This window comes from Xiphophorus maculatus, chromosome 1, assembly GCF_002775205.1.
Source record: "Xiphophorus maculatus strain JP 163 A chromosome 1, X_maculatus-5.0-male, whole genome shotgun sequence".
NCBI lineage: Eukaryota > Metazoa > Chordata > Actinopteri > Cyprinodontiformes > Poeciliidae > Xiphophorus > Xiphophorus maculatus.
In genome coordinates, this window is record NC_036443.1 from 13,005,827 (window position 1) to 13,022,454 (window position 16,628).

General features: G+C 41.3%; 1 protein-coding gene across 2 annotated transcripts; it reads right to left on the reverse strand.

Moving 5' to 3' along the window:
- Positions 1-24: 24 nt before the first annotated feature.
- Positions 25-16,231, reverse strand: plekhn1 (pleckstrin homology domain containing N1). 2 transcript variants are annotated; one of them, XM_023338039.1, is made up of 16 exons: positions 16,016-16,231; positions 13,509-13,599; positions 13,184-13,345; positions 12,397-12,477; positions 10,856-10,946; positions 9,190-9,323; positions 8,072-8,218; positions 6,426-6,506; positions 6,249-6,324; positions 5,884-6,029; positions 5,507-5,662; positions 4,055-4,297; positions 3,540-3,695; positions 3,046-3,282; positions 2,773-2,833; positions 25-810 (listed from the first exon to the last, which is right to left on the reverse strand). In XM_023338039.1, exons 1-16 carry the CDS (start codon positions 16,087-16,089, stop codon positions 626-628), a joined length of 2,121 nt encoding a protein of 706 aa, XP_023193807.1. In that variant the 5' UTR covers positions 16,090-16,231; the 3' UTR covers positions 25-625. The 2 variants fall into 2 exon arrangements, with proteins under 2 accessions (XP_023193807.1, XP_014328881.1); XM_014473395.2 differs by having other exon boundaries at positions 3,046-3,285.
- Positions 16,232-16,628: the final 397 nt, after the last annotated feature.

Genomic DNA, 16,628 nt, shown 5'->3' on the forward strand with positions numbered 1-16,628 from the left:
AATAAAGAGACAAACTTGTGGGTATATTTTCCACTCTTTTATTTTTCAAATATTAATAATAAAAAACACACCAAACAAAAATAGAAAAGTCACACATTCACATTGCATGAGTTTTTACAATGTTAGCACCTTTAGGACAATCGGTTCAAGCCACATCTTTTTCCATTAACAATGCGGCTTATTAAATTTACAACATTTACAAACAAAAATAATCACATACTTTGTAACAAGTCAAGCTGTAGTGGAATGCTTTTACTGATTTAATTTAGAAACAAAATGAAACAGTACATGAAAGAATCATAAAGATAATGCAAATGAAATAGCAACGATGGAGTTAAATAATACATAAAATAATAATAATTATTATAATAAAGTTACATACAATGCACTGTATGTGCCCATCTTAAATGCTACATATGAACCAGACAAGTGAAATGCGTCTGTTGCAGTGTCTTATTTTTTCTCCCACTCTCCTGACATCTGACAAAGCACTTCCTCAGATTTGTTACTCCACACTGTACACACCAGCAGATGCTCCGGCCACAACCGTTGGCTTTTATTATCCCTGTGATAGTGATCTGATGTTTGCGCACGTCCAGACGAGTGCCGGGCCTTTTGTTTTGTTTTAGCACCATTTCTGCCGAGTTGCCATGGGACCAAGGCCCTGGGCCCCAAAGTCTAATCCTGTCCACTGTGTTGAAATTCCACACACCGGCTGAATCATCCCAGTCTCACTGTCGTACTCCCAAATGTTGTCATAGTCCACTTCCTGGTCATCTGGGTCCATGGGTTCGAGGTAAGAATGGCGATCTATAGGTGAGAGAAAATTCCCATGCGATTAGTTTCAAAGAAACTTTTTCATGATTGTACGAACTTGGACAAAGTCCCAGAGTAGGTGTGTCCTTGTCTTGTTTCACACTACAACCGCAGCGTAAATCCTGAGGAGTAGCATGCCGCAACAAACTCATTGTTACTCTTCTAATAATACAAAAAATGCAAGTTGACAAATGAAATGACATGTCAACAACCTGCCAAAGAATCTCTTTGCAATAAATTCCTATCAGACGGTTCTGTTGCGTGCTGTCAGTCACAAAGAAAATGTATATCCTGTCTGAACGTTGATCCTTTAATCATGGGACGTCACACCAATAGGTCCCGTTCCAGAGGCACGTTTTGCACACTCAATGCACCTTCACTTCTGCAACCTTTCAACCATTTGTCATATTGCTGACAGAAGCAAGAGCTCAAACAATCCAACCAGAGTGTATCCAGTGTTAAATTAGCCATTTAGTTGCGTCTAAGTTCCATAAATCACATTTGTCAGAGGTCTAGATTTAAAGGGTGCCAATTATTGTGCCTGTTTTTCCAGCCAATCCTCAAATGCAGCATCCTTGTCACAATTAGAGGCACTTATTGTATGCATGTAGTGCCTTGCAAAAGTATTCACACCTCTTGACCCTTTTCACCTTTTGTGCTGTTACCACATATTTTACGTGATAGACCAGCCTTGAACCAGGTTGTTATTCTGGTTTTAAGGTCATGGCTTAGTATCCTTTAATCACGGAACAACATCAGGGTGTATGAGGATTTTTTAAATAACTAAAAACAACAACAAAAATTACTTTAAAAGTAAATTAGATTATATGTTCAAAAACTTGAAAAGTGGCGTGCATAGAAGTGACGGAGATTTGGTTGGATTTTCTTCATTTCATAAAGAAGCTTAAGCAGGCGTAACCAAAGCTTAGGTAGATAGATTACACAACAAAATAACCACTGTCAATGTCAGTGTTTAGACATTTTGAAATAAGATTGTGTCCATATTTTAGAATAAAACATTTTCAAATCAATTTAGAGTTGTTTTGCTATTTTGATAACCTAGTTTCCCAGCTGCACCTGAACGCAGCATGTAGAACTCTTGGATCTCGTCAACTGATGCTACAGATAATCTATTTGGACTTTTCTCCAGAATCTGGAATATAAATATTCAGCTTGACGTTGTTTTAGGTGAGTAATTTAGTAAAGTGCAGAACAGCTACGTAACTTTATTGTTGCTGGGAAAACGGTGACAGAAAGTTGTGGTTCGGTGACGGTCCACTTTTCTTTCTCAGTTGTAGCTTCTTTAGCAACATTAGAAAATACCCGGGAGTCCTCTCTTGTTTTGTGTTGGTGTCGCTTTTTACAAAATGTTGCTCTTGGCTCCTCCGCAGATAAACATTCTGCGTGTGTCCGGGTTGGAAATATCGCCGAATTCGCCCGATACGTGAGCGTACCGAACCGGCAGGGCTTTACCGGTGTTAAGTCATTCGCCTTTCACCATCGGATACTGTTTACCCAGAGTCTTCTCCCCTCTCCGGATATCATTATGCCACTACAAAGTATCTCTGAGGCCTTCATAGAATTGCTGAAATTATACTGAGATTAAACACCAACCGACATTATGTCTTTAATAGGTGCTGTTTGAAAGTGTGTTGATTTCCTGAATTTTAATTAAGAGCATCGAACAAAAAAGGGGACTGAGTACATTACATTGGACACTTTTCTTATATTTGTTTGTGATGTAGAAATCCACATCTCTTTTCCTCCCACTTCGCATTTGTGGTTCACTTTGTGTTTGTCTGTTACTTAAAATCCCAATAAATTGAAGCTTGCCTGTGTAACTGTACAAAATGGGTAAAAGTTCAAGAGATATTAAGACTTTTGTATGAGCACACCTGAACCCTGGAGTTAAAACAGAAACCAATGAGTACAAAGGAGTTTTTCATAAATTCTTACCTAGTGAGTAGCCATAAGGCGCATGAGAAGCGTTCCTCACAGAGCTTGATGGGAGATGCATCTGTCAGCAGATGTGAAAACAGAAAAAAATCAACAAACAATCACCATGTTCCAAAGCGTGCCTTTCACTTGCAGCATCTGTTTAAATATCCCCTTCAGCACAAGTATATAAACTAGCTCTACTTTCTCATAGTGCCCTGGTATTTCTCTTTGAAGCCTAGCATTCCAGAAACTGAAGCAAACTGGGAAGTGTGGACCTGTTTCCTGCCTCACCTGCTCTTGGACGTGACCGGGCATCGGCAGGAGCTTCAGCCTCGACACGGCCTCTGCTCTCTGCTCTGCTTGGCTTTGAGGCATTTCCACATGTAGGCCTGAAACCTGCGCCTGGGTGTTGGCCAGGGCCAGGTTTCTCCCTGTGCGCCTGCCCATGGGGGGAGTGCGTAGCTGGAAAGACGAGGGTAGGAGATGGGCATCCTGATGGTTGTGTTGGATTGGTTTGTTCCAGCTCTTCTGCTGAAAGAGCGAGAGACAAAAATCAAAATATTTGAAATAAATGCGTTTCTGTACTTGTAATAAGGCTTGTCTTCTAGAAACAAGGCTTCCAACAATTTTATCTGGCTTTACATTATTTTTGTGAAACTTCCTTCAGAGTTAACAGTTCCAGCACTAACAATGTCCTTGAGTTTGTTGGTGTGCACTGCTTGATGTCAGATAGTCTGTTCAGGTGTAAACTGAAACTAAAGATCCAGTGTCATTGACCCACTTACCACTGGCCTGGGCTCCTCCAGGCTGAAGATCTCTGGGGTGCAAGGCTCATCGTACAGGGGAGACAAGGGCTGACGCAGGGCGCACAGGTCAGAGTGGCGTTGGCTGGCACTCAGAGAGTAGTTCAGGGATGTCTGTGGTGTGCTCCAGCTGTTAGACTGATCCAAACAGAATCAAATGTGAGCTAAGGAAGCAAAAATGAATGCAATTTCCTCAGGTGCAACATGTTTTTAAATAAACATTTTGGATAATCTCAGACGAATATCTGAAGCAGAAGGGTAGTAAAAACACTTTGTTTATGAATCATAATAGATGTTAAATTATATGCATGATAAAAACGATTGATCTTTCAACCCCAGTCTGTATTTTTCCCATCAGTTAACCCCAGAAGATGAACCCTCCCACAATCTTGCAACCGACTGTTTCTATTTCAGTTTCTGCACACATGGCATGTAAAGTGAGCCCACAGTCTCAAAGGGAATATTTGGTTATCGAGCTCGACGCCAGACCGACTTACCTTGACCAGCGGGGCTTTCTCCAGCCGCTGAGGGCTGACACGCTGCAGGGCGGAGTAGGGAGTGCTGTAGAGCTGAGACAGCGGGGCGCTCTCCGCAGGCTGCAGGTAGGAGCCGTGCTGCGGCGAGGAGTAGCGCAGCGACAAAGGTCTCGGGTCGCGGTCCGGCCTGGTCTGGGAGGACACGCTGTTGGTCCTGCTGCCCAGTCGGGCCGTCTCGATTGAGGAGGGGCGACTGGAGCTGTACTGTAGGGAGCAAGAGTCACATTCAGGAGGGAAAGTCAGCCATGCGAGTTTTCTTGACAGACTTGACTCTATGGTGTCATAGTCTGTTTTTAGTTAACAAAGTCATTTGAGAGTTAGAGAAAAACATCTCCATCAAATTAATTGGAAGAGTGGTGGTTAAGGTCAAAGGTTTAGCAGCAACATTACTTCTGGGCACTCGGCCCTCTTTTTAAGCTAATTGGACGGGCAGGGAGGATGCAAACTCTACGTCTGGGGGAGTTTGGTCAGAGGTCCTGATAATGCAGAAAGCCTCTGGACTTCAAAAGAACACAGAAGTTTACAATCAAACTTTTTCTGCTGAGTCAGAACTTTGAGAAGTGCATCTGAAGGTGATTTTGTCGTTTTGTTTTCCGTGCTATGTCTCACCACCTGAACAGTAGTGAGGGGAGTACTGTGGGCTTAGCCCATGCTTAATCATTTATTTGATAAAAGGTGTCTCTCAGTTCTCTGAAATGAGTGCTGGTAACGCAAGGACAACTAACTCCAACCATATTAATTGTTGTTTGTTTGATTAGTTTAAAACTTTAAAATGGATAGTTAAGGATTTTACAAGCAAGCAATTAATATTTAACCTGGAGCAGATGGCTCTCTTAGATTCTTCATTTGGATTGAATCCAGATTAGTTGAGCTTGCTGAGAAAAGCCTGAGAGGGTCCAAGACCAAAGTGGACCTCTAACATCTTAAGACAACTACAATATCAAAAGTATTGTTGTGGTTTATTTAGACGCTTTTATATAAACCCTAAAACTGCTTTCATATATACACTGGGCAGATCTAGAAGCAGAAGTACCTTTAAAGGCAGGAAATAGAGGTAGGCTTTTCTGTTCAGAGTAACATAAAACAGGAAGATTGTCGGTGAAACACCACCTCCATTCTCCACTTCCCCTGCAAATAGACATAAGCTTCCCTACAATAACTATTGAAGGCAACCTTGATGGTACTTTGAAGGTTAATGAAATAGTTTTTCATAAATTGCCATGACATTTTTAGGACTGCGGCTGTTTTAAGAGAACAGAAATTTGCTCTGGTTTTGGCTACTCTTGGACTATAATGTTTGCTTCAGCCCATAGAAACTAGCTAATCTGGACTTTTGCAAAACATACCAAGGGAGAAGCTCACTTCAGTAATTACTGATCTATTGATTGAATGAGCAGGACAAGGTTGACTTACACAGAGAGGCTCAGAGTATCCTGGAGACATCAGGTTTTCCTCATGAACTGGTACCTGAAGGTTCAAGGACCCACGCCCGCTTGGCGGCTGGTTGTATTTGAGCGACTCCGCTCTTCCTTGGCTGTTTCCACTCCATCTATCGAACTTTGTTGCTTGCTGGAGATGAAAGAATGCAAGGTATTACTACCTAGTAATACAAAAACATGGAATTATTTTCCCTAAATAGTTTTTAGGGCCCATGGTTTTCCCACCACATGGCTCTATTCCTGCTCTACCAGTTTAGCAGATGTATTTGCTCTTTAAATTCACCATCAGCTGTAGACAGCAACATTATGTTGCCCTATCCCTGTCTGAGTGTGACAGGGAGCAGCCCTCACCTCTTTGTTTGTTGGCGTGTATATGATGTCATACACGGGGGGTGGAGGGCTGAGAACAGGGACGTCAACGGCTTTGAACTGCTGGATCCAGTCACAGAACTCTGTTCTGTCCAGACAGGACACCACTATGGGGTTGATCAGCTTCCCTGTGAAGAGCGGACAGAGAAACAAAGACCGTCATTCGGTCTGCTTGCTCACTGGAATGTGCTACAGCAAGAACATTATTCACCAAGTGTAAAAAAACCCTCTCATTCATTGAGGGGTTACGCTCTGTGACGCAAGACAATTCAACAGCTAGCCACTTAGCATAAAACATATAATGTTCCCTTATCAACGTGCCAGTGCTGCTGATTAAGCACACCTACCTTCGATCATAAAGGTGTTGGGCTTAACGTCCTGACAGGGAGTGGTTACTGTAATCATGTTGAGTGGAAGCTTGCCCTGTAATCAGAAGGACACTTTAGAACAACTCCTTTGTGCAAACACATCGACTAATAGGAGCACAATCTTTAAGTAGAAGAGTATAAGGAGGTGAACATTACCTTATAGAAGAGCCCGTTGCTCTCCTCTGATAAGATGATCAGGGTGGAAGGGTACATCACCAGCAATCTGTCACTTTGTTCCTGTGAAGATATGGTAGTAATGAAGCACTTTTTCCTTTTCTCTTGGCAATGATTTTTTCAGGTAGTAAACTTTCAACTTTCATTAGTTTCAAGGTTCTGTTTAAAGGTTAAACCGTTAACACAGTAGATAATTCAGTTGTTCTCTTACATACAAAAGCTAATGGCTATGACATTCTAGCTCACTATTTTAAAGCAGTAGAAATAAACTTTGGTTTTGGTGCGTCTCAGCTTTAGCGTGGACCAGCTAATCTGGATTAATACCAAATGAGGGCTCCAATGGAGTTATTTACTGCATGTAAATATGAAGTGTGTGAAATCTCTCTAACCTCTAATATTTATTTAAAAAAACTTCATTAAAATATATAAACTGGTGTCATAAAACAACATTTTGTAGTTGTTTTATGGGAGAAATCAACTTTACATCAAGATCAACTTATCCAGATTTATCCTAAAAAAATGTTTTTTGTTTTGCACATAAGATATTAAATGCATGTACTCTTTTGACAGAACCTCTAGAACATCTAGGGATAAAAAAAGATAGTGTTGGCATAAGCTGCTGGAGATTTCGGACATTTGATTTGTTTTAAAGTGATAGTCCATCTTGGACTTGACTCCTATCAGACCACCGTTTAGCTTCTGGGAACAACTAACCAGGATTGTTACGAAATGAAGATGCCAAAAGAGTTATCTTCTGCAAGAAAAAACATTAGGTGCCTATGACGTTTTAACAGGACTCTGTTTAAAAAAGTCTAAAACTACATCCTTAAGGTTCTGAAAGATAAACGGGTATCTAAATTATTCTCAAAGCAAGAAGGCAAAACCCTGAGAACTCCAGAAAAGAAAAGACAGTGAGATCCGGTGCAAACAAAAACAAATATTAAGCTTTATGTTTGAGAAGTTTCCCGTAAGATCTCAGGTCGAACCAGTTCATGGGGCATTGAAAGGTGTGGCAGACTGACAGAGTTTATGTTTCCTCTCTCTTGGAGAGGGCGTGTCTCTGGACAGACAGCTGACATTCCAGCTGTGAGGTGAGTCGAGTCGCTCTGTGAGCCGAGCAAATGCCTATCTCACGCCCAGGCCCTAAATCACATCAATAGAGCTGCCGCTGCTTCCCATGAAGAATTAACGGATATATTCATGCCAGACGTGTCAGAACTTCTGCTTTGATTAGCTGCTGTGCGAAGCTGCTGTAGCAATGTTTATAGAGCTCTTATCTGATTCTCCTCACCGATAGGTCTTGCCATCTGGTTAAATGCTGCCAACTCTGAGGTGCACTTCTAAGGAACTGCATGGTGCATATTTAGGCTGAAGGAAAAATATGGACTCCCTTTTAATTCACCCTTTGGATTGTGTTGAGGTAATGCAGAGTGTTGCGCAATTTGAAAACTATGAGTCACCTGTCTTCAGAGCTGATGTTATCCTGCTTTTATTCAGCGTGAGAAGAAATTCCCACACTTTGGAAACATACAGTATTTGTGTCACAAATTGCACTCAGCTGTACTTCACCGTGTGTTTCCAGAAACATGCGAGTGATTCACTCCTGATAAGGACCGGTAGAGTCATACCTGGCAGGGCAGGTGCTGCAGTCGGACTTTGGTGACGTAGGCGATGGGGCCCAGGCTGTCTCTCTGAGAGCCCTCCCACTCATAGATGGGCTCTCTGTTGATGGAGTTCCTCAGCTCCTCTCTTCCTTCAGATTTGTTCTGGTTTAGCTGCAGGACCAGAAATTGAAGCGGGATTATCAAGTGTGAATGATCATGATCTGATTTCTATTCTTGGAATAGAAAATGCCTTAAATTCAAAGCCTTTTTAAACATCTACTGCACTGGTGAGATGTGTTTAAAATAAATTAATTTTAAAATAAACTCACTTTACTTTAAGTGAGTGAGTTTGGGAGGGTTTCTTTTAACCCCCTAACCTTTCTGTCCATGGTGCATTGCAGCAAAACAAAGTTCTTTGTGACACTTCAAGTTTTTAAATGTTTTGGTTATTGCTTTTATGGGCAAGTTTAGACGAGTAGCAATTATGTTGTTGCTCGGTATGGACCATTTGCACGTATCAGGATAAACCAAATTTGTAAAATGCAGCAGTTTGAAATAACACAAATTTTTCATAATTTTAATTCCAAGATTTTACGTGTTTTTTAATGAGATGCTAGTGAAAGTGCACGAGTAACAGACATATTTTCAGGCTGTGTTGTGCCCCTCTAACAACTGTTGCTGCTCACTACCAGTCAGCTGGCTAAAATAAGGTCTGCTACCTGTGAGCCGACTGCACTTATTGTGCTCTTTGCAACTTAATACTATTTTTTAAGCCTTTTACATGTCTTTACCAAGGATGCTGATAATACTATATGGTGCTTTACTTTTGTTGTTTTGTTCTCTTATGACAACAGGCTTGCGTGTTTCATCAACCTCCTGTGAGGTTGGGGTCAGCATTTCAACCCCATTCAGTTTAAAGTAGGTCGTAATGCGGTCCAAGCCTCTCCCTGTTATGCAGGACTTCAAGGAAATCCAGCAGCGTCCTTAAGTGACTCACTGTATTTGCACACTCACACATCCTGTTTCATCAGGAGTGGCTGGAAACAAAAGCTGAGGTAGATTAAAATATACAGTCAAGCAATGCCTTTGAATTCGGAAATAATATCCAGAAGGAAAAGTAACTTTTTTCTTCTGTGGCTTACTCTCACTCTGGTGTAATTTTCGGGTTGGATGGCAGTGCCTCCATTCTGCTCGATGCTCTCCTTGAGGAGGCCAAACCACAGGTCCATTTCGTCTTGACTGGCGCAGTAGACGATGATGGGATTCAGGCTGACACCTGAGGGACGGGATTGAAAAGAAAACGAGTCATTCAGGTGTGTCTTTCAGTCACGTTAGCATAAACAAGAAGGAAATCACTCTCCAACTTTGTTTACTGCAGGTTACGCAACAAATACAGGAAAAGTTAACACATGCAGACCACATGTAACCTCCTGAAGGCCCCGTTGACCTGCTGTGTTTGGTATTTTCAAGATTGGAGCAAGAGCTGCCTCCCACAGACTGCTCTTACCCAGAGGGGGCAAACAGGGCCAGGATGATCCAATCTGCAATCCCCCTCTACCTATCAGAACTGCACATACCACAGATAACCACCAGAGATATTTTGTTTCATTTCAGCCTGTGGCTTTGTACTCTTAATAGTCTGGAACCGAACCTCTGAACGTTGACCGCTCCGAGATAAGCAGTAGCTTGGCTGGGAGTTGTTTTTCTTTTACTGGCTTTAAATTAAGGGCTTTTACTGGCAAAACTTGAACTGTTTCACTCTCTTAAAGGTTTTTTTTATACTAAATTCCAGCAAGATGTGTGTATTTAAACCATCGGTTAGTTTACAGAAGTTACAAGCTGTTGTTACAAGCAATTATCCGTCATTAGCCGACTTTCACAGCCACATTAATTTAAACTATGCAGGGTCTTCCGGGAACTCTTCAACATCCTCCAGAGTTGCGTTTGCTTCGTCACCTTCTAACAAGCCAACATTCATCTCGCGGAGCAACTCTACGTCATATCTTTCCTTTGACTCAGAACTTATCCTTACTTCCTTCTACATGTTTCCTGTCAGTGAGGCCTCCCAAATGGCAAAAAAAAGGGTTCATACCAAAGAATATGAGTGCTGAAACATAACACTGGAATGTGGAAAGTCTGATCTGAGAAACTGCAGGGCTATTTTACGATAAAAGGAACACCAAAGAGTTTATATATTTTGACAGCAAAGACTTTAGACAGATGGAAATGATGAGGAGCTACAATAACAGAAACCTTACACTGTCACGACTGAGGAAGATTATCCCAAAGGGGTTTTTGTTTGCTCGTTTTCTCAAAAGATAAACAGCAAATTTATATTTCCAGCAGATATTGATCTGCAGTTTTTGGACTGTGTCATAGATCATGTGAAGTGACAAGGTTAAGAGCGGTAGCCGGGCTTTTCAGCACGACAGCTGGGCTGACTGAGGTGCACCTGTTGTCTAACAAGCAAGGCTTTTAAGACCAGTTTACCCCCCGCCCTCGCCTGACCGATGGGTGAAGGGGTCCTGGCTCTAGTTAGTCTGGAGTTTGACTGGAGGTGAAGAGGTGAGGAGGGTCGCGGCACCTTTCAATCACTGAAACAGGATAAAACGGGAGAGGCTGAAACCTGAAAATAGTGTGTTTTAAACCAAAAAACAAACAAAAAAAAGATGTTGAAATCTCACTAACTTCTAAACCCTCTGTATTTTTATTGAGAGTGATAACCAATAAAACACAACCGATGATTATAACATACCAGCGCTCTGTGCCAACAACTGCCTGGATTGTTTCTCTCAAAGACAAACTTACCGTTTATTTGGAAGGCATATTCCTCTGGTTGGCTGTGATTACAGTTCTGCTGCAGGTTGCAGATAGAAAGCTCCTTCAATGGTAGAGTTCCCTGTGCAACGTAACAAGAATATCTTAGACACAAAGCCACAAACAAGCAGCTACCAGACACATTCTGCATTTATGCAGGTGGGGTGACTGTGTGAAAATGAAACAATGCTGAAGCATGACCCAGTTAACAAGTGGTAAAAAATAAAATTTTCTGAAAAGTACAGGGAGAAAGAAGGGCGTTGATTGGCTGTTCTAAACCACCATTTATATACCATGGATGAAAATGCATGACTGCATGCTTTGTGTATTTTGGCTTACAAATAGAACAATGCTAATACTGCTAATGATAATAATTTTAACATATTCAAAATAAAGCCTCATTATCATCATAGATGTTAAACAAAAATGGACAAAGATGTTTCTGCTTTTATCAGGGTGCTTCTCAAACTTTCTAGAAAAACCACCACAGTAAATACAATGTTTTCCAATTACCACCACATAGAATATATCAGTAGGAGCTACAGTAGGAGGACTTGAAGCTGGCAATGCAGGATTGGTGGAAGGCTACAATGTAACCAGGGGCTCCAGATTTATTTAGATGTTTAATTTTCAAAGTTTGAAGTTGGGGGGAAAAAATCTGAAAAGTCTTTAGAAGCTGGTATGTGGCACAGAAAAGATTTTCACCTCTTCCAATTTCAAAATTCAGCGTGCAAACCTTGTGATAGATGCAGTAAAAATGTATTTCAACTTTTGACAAAATGTTCATGCACCGTAGTATACAATATATAAAATGTGGACAGATGTATTGTTTCAGCCTGTGATTGTAACAGTGGTTAACTAAGTCGGCGAACATTCAGAAACTAAACAGCTTTTTAACTCGGAACTGAAACATGATTGTGTTTGAGGTTATTCCCAGATCCATGTTCCAACTTCAAAGGTAAATGTAACCCAGGTGAATAGTGACAAAAGCTTGTTTCTGGTTCAAAACAATAGATTTGGGTTTATCTTGCACTTAAGTACACATTTTCCACTGAGTAAAACTAAGGGTAGCCCAAGCAGCACCAGTGGTTCTGGTACCACAGTTTGAAAGCCACTGTGTGACACATTCCCCTGCTGTGTTTATGATGTCATTCAGATCAGATTTTTATAACATTAAGGGACAAATCACCATGTTACTGAGGTCAGCCTGTGTAAATCAGTGATGAATCCCTGCCTGTCTTCTTTCTGAGCTTGTCTGCAGTCTGACTAACGCCGCACGCAGGTGCGTAGCTGTCTCTCTTTGGCAGGGGGTTGAGTTCCCAGCATGCACAGTAAACGGATGATTAATGGCCGCAATCGCTTTACGAGACAGCTGAAGTAACTTAATCATACTTTCTGTTTACTAACAACGTGCTGGTAGCCAAGATGGTGTACGCATCAAAATTTATGAATTCATAAAATCAAACTTGTAAAAGTTAAAAAGATAGACATAGCTGAGACAGTGTGTCACTGTGTATTTGAAAAGTTCTCACCTGATAGGTTAGCCCAGTTGTGTTGTTGGAGACAAAATGAAGATGTGATTCAAAGAGATCCAGGTAGCAGTCGTGTATGTCCTGCAGAGGAGTTGGAAAGCCATTAATTGGTCAATTTAAAATGTAGGATGAGAGAGAAATGTTTTAAATGAATCATAATATACAAAAATTAAACCAAAAAAATGGTACAGTTAGTTCATTTAGCATTGGATGACTCACAAAATGTTCAAGTTGGACATTTCTCTGTTTGTGTGTGATTTGTTAAAATACATTGTGTTCTTTTGCCATTGTGACGCTATTCCTTTAATCAATCTTTGGTCCTACGCTTCTGACAACGTTGTTGTGACACAGCTCTGAAAAATCACATTTCCCACCGCAAGGAGCCGGCATGTCCTCTATCAGCCCTTGTGATCAGAACAACTGTCTCTACCCTGAGGTTCTAACTGTGTTGAGGAGGTTTCACAACTGTGGCAGATGAGAGCATGTCCAAACACAGGCTTGCAATCTTGTTTGATTGAAACCGAGTGGATTATTCACAGCCAGCCACCACGTCAAAACCAAAGTGTGGTCTCAGAAACTGTAGAGCAAGCCTGTTACTTTCCCCCTGTTTTGTTCAGATCTGGATTTCCCAGGCTTCGAACGGATGACTGGGATGATGTGTCATTCTGGGTTCGGTCAATGTCACAAACCGCATTGAGGAGCTAGAGGTGATGTTTGTTTTTCTTTTATTGTTGCTTTCCTGACATTTCATCATGCAGTCATTGCTAAATGATTTTGTTCCGCTCACCTGGCAGTGCAGGAAACGGAAACGAACTTTGGAGCTGTGAATCATCCGTCCGAAATTCTTCACATTGATGCTGCTCTTCTTCCACCCACTGGCCGGGTCATAGGCGAAAGGAGGGTCCCATTTTATATTCTCTATCGTCTGTAGATCTTTAGGAGACATTTCCTGCAACCGGTCACAGAAACATAAACATCCAGAAACTGTTTTAATAGTAAAAGTTGGGGTAAGATCACTGAGGAATGTTTGTATGTAGAGCATTTTTTCATGTCGAATGGATGATTTATTGCTTTGTTATCGCTGTGTCAGGGGAGATGAAGGAGTTTCTTACCTTCCTTGGAGTGACCGTGCACAAGATATTTATGATGCTGTTGGATTTCTCCTGTCCCTCTTGGGGATTCTTCTTGCGAAACAGACGACTGCTGCATGAGAGACAAGAATGTAATTTGTTAATGCTCACAATTAGATGTTTACCATGATTAGAGATTCACAGAAAAATTGGCTGGTCACTTGGTTGATCTTCAGATTGTCTGGCGTGTTGTACTCTCAAAGATCAAATCTTTTTCCTACCAGTGAAAGCAGCATATCTAGTCACTGTAACAATACTCCTGGTTTGAGTGTGGTTACTGAGTAATTAGACTCATAAAGTTAGCTAATTTCAGTATTGATATGTACTTGTAGATTATGTAAGAGGAAGCACGAAGATGGAACAAGCTGTTTCAAATAAAACTCAAGCTGCAGGAAAGTGAGAGAGAGCAAGCAGCAGAAAACAGGAAGCCAGAACAGAGTACAGCTACGTTGTGCGTTGTACAAAAGATAAAAGAAACATTAGCTGTGGATCCTGTTTATGGTGCCATTTTATCGCAATGTAATACGCCGTCATTGTCATGATTATAGCCAGACTTGGAAGTGTCTTAAAGTTTTTTGCAAGTTTGAAGGTGAAAACTTTGCGAACACCTGCTCAACGGAAAACTCAGATATGCTGTTTTCCGATGCTAACTTCGCTAACCATGCTAATTGCAAATAAATAATTACTGAAATATTTTGCAATTATATATAGAAAATTTGTTTTTCTGTCTAGTTGGAACATTTGAAAAATTACACAGAATTTTGCATAACTCCAACCAGTAGATGGCGCTGACGCTCTTCTGATGCAATCCTGGGTAAGTGTGGAATATGCATTAACTGTGACTAACAAACACGTAGACCCAAAATGGATTAAGGTAACTTCACATCAAAGTCTGCAAGGAAGTTAAAATGTCAACTCCAGAATCATTTTTTTTGTGCAAAAATAATCGTCTGAACTCCATAATGGCTGAAGTGGATTTCTATTGTTCACAGTTGGGAAAGATAATTTCCTGCTCTTGGTGGAGACAATACATGTAAATAAAAAACAGATTATATCCGGTTAAATAATTTCCCTGCTGGGATGAATAAAGTAATTCTTCTTCTTCTTCTTCTTAAAGCTTTGCTGCAGATTAATGACCGCTAATCGTGTTTTTTTTTTGCTTTTTTTACAAGTTGATCAAAGTCACTGCCATTGCATTTACTCCATCAACGACAGCCATTTAAAAGGACAATCAGGTCTTGTGCCTCTGATGGTGAGCATATGCATAGGAAAATCAGCACTCAGTGGCCCCCTTTGTTTTGCATGCGGTTCATCTGTTACCATTACTGTCACACTTTTATAAGGAAGCACGCTCGCTGCAGAGATAGAACTGGTGCTACTTTTTTACGGTGTCAGCTCGTACTTTATCTGCTTATCTGTGCACATGTGTGCCAGTGTCCTCGCCGTGCAACAACGCAGCCTTTTGTTTGCGAGTTGGGAACCAAGGTCTGTCTATTCAGGAAGTCCACATCCAGAATTAATCATTCATGGGTGTCAAGAGAGTGATAGTGTTCCTTTTTTGAAGATCTCTTTTTATTTTGAATTGACTCGCACACAAAGGAAAGTATGAAAGCCTCACATTGTCATGCAATCTTGCAGTTGTAAAGCGAAAGAGGTATGCATTGTAAATAATAGACAGGTAATCGTTTTGCACACCCAACATTCCCCAAGTCACTGCTGTGGCATTCAGCAGAGCTCGTCCTCATTTTCTTTGGGGAATACCTGAGCCTCACCTGATACAATGTCACAAAGAGAGAGAAGGCTACAGGAAACATGAATCCCGTTTAGAAGCTCGCTGTTCCAGTTTCACTTGTTGAGCTACAACTCGGTTTCTGCTTTTTTAAATTGTTATTATTTATCTAAAATGGGGTAAATCAGATCTTTTAAGGTCACTCAGTGGATTAAAAACTGCATCCACAATAAGCTAATCACAATCAGATGTGACAACTGCAGAGTTGGGACATGCCCAGGCATTTATTCCAAGGAGGGTGCAGGAAACTATATAGAAAACAAAATATAATCCACTTATGTGTCCAAGTCTAAAGTCATCAGAGTAGGTCACTTCCCACAAGGAGTTGTCATATGTTAGTGGCGCAACAAAACTTAAATTTTACGTTATTATAATTTTTCATTAATAAATAAGGTCAAGTTCTATGTTCTCTTAAAGAAAACTAGATTTACTGACAGCTGAGAGGTTACCTCAGAAGCAAAAAGAATGGTAACTGGATCATTGACACTTGTGCACGGGCACGACTTGGTGTCCATCCAGTATCACCACCTGATCCACAACCATGCCTGGTAACATTCACAACCTTCAGCTCAAACTCTCGACAGATACCAAGAATTCCTCCCAGCTGAAATACTGAGTCTAAAATAACAAAGCATGACATGTGCTGGGAGAACACAGCAACGCAAGTTTGGAAAACCTGGATGAGTTGAGCTCTTCTTACCTGTTTCTGCGAATGAAACTCTTGCTGGAGTACCTGAAGTTATGTTGGGGGACACATGAAATGCTGCTCCCCATGTTGCTCTGACCTGTGGGGCTTAGCGCTGCTCTGAAGGCAAAAAAAAATTTTTAATAAATTGTACTGTCCCGTCTGTGATGGAGGAGCGGCGTCCAGAGAGAACCTTGTGCTCCCTGCAAAAGTCAGACTTGTTCTGTGTGAGGGCTGGGCAGGGAGAGCGTTGATGAAGTCAGAGTGTGTGAGTGTTGTACGTAAAAGTGGGTGGAGTTCAGGGCTGTGTCACAGGCTGGCTGCCTGGTGAATAAGCAGAAGGATTCTCACTCCCTGTGAAGCTGCCTCTGTCTGCTAAAATCAGCCCCCACAACAAAGGCAAGGGGGACTCGGGCAGAAGTGAGCCATTTCACACCTTCCATGAGCCAAATGGAGCTTATTGTCGGGCGCTCAGTGCTACCAGGAGTTCACTTGTTGGTGTGTGTCAATCAAAGGGGTGAATAGAGGGACTTACCAATGGCATGACCAGACATGAAAACACATACACACTTGGGCTTTCTATTTATTACCGGCCTTCATCACACAAGTGTCATTTTGGAACTGAGTA

Coding starts and splice junctions, on each gene's coding strand:
- plekhn1 (XM_014473395.2), bottom strand. CDS start 16,089: ATGGGGAGCAGCATTTCATGTGTCCCCCAACATAACTTCAGGTACTCC. Junction 13,600..16,015: donor AGTTTCATTCGCAGAAACAG/GTAAGAAGAGCT, acceptor TCTCTCATGCAG/CAGTCGTCTGTTTCGCAAGA. Junction 12,478..13,183: donor TCCGTTTCCTGCACTGCCAG/GTGAGCGGAACA, acceptor ACTCCTCTGCAG/GACATACACGACTGCTACCT.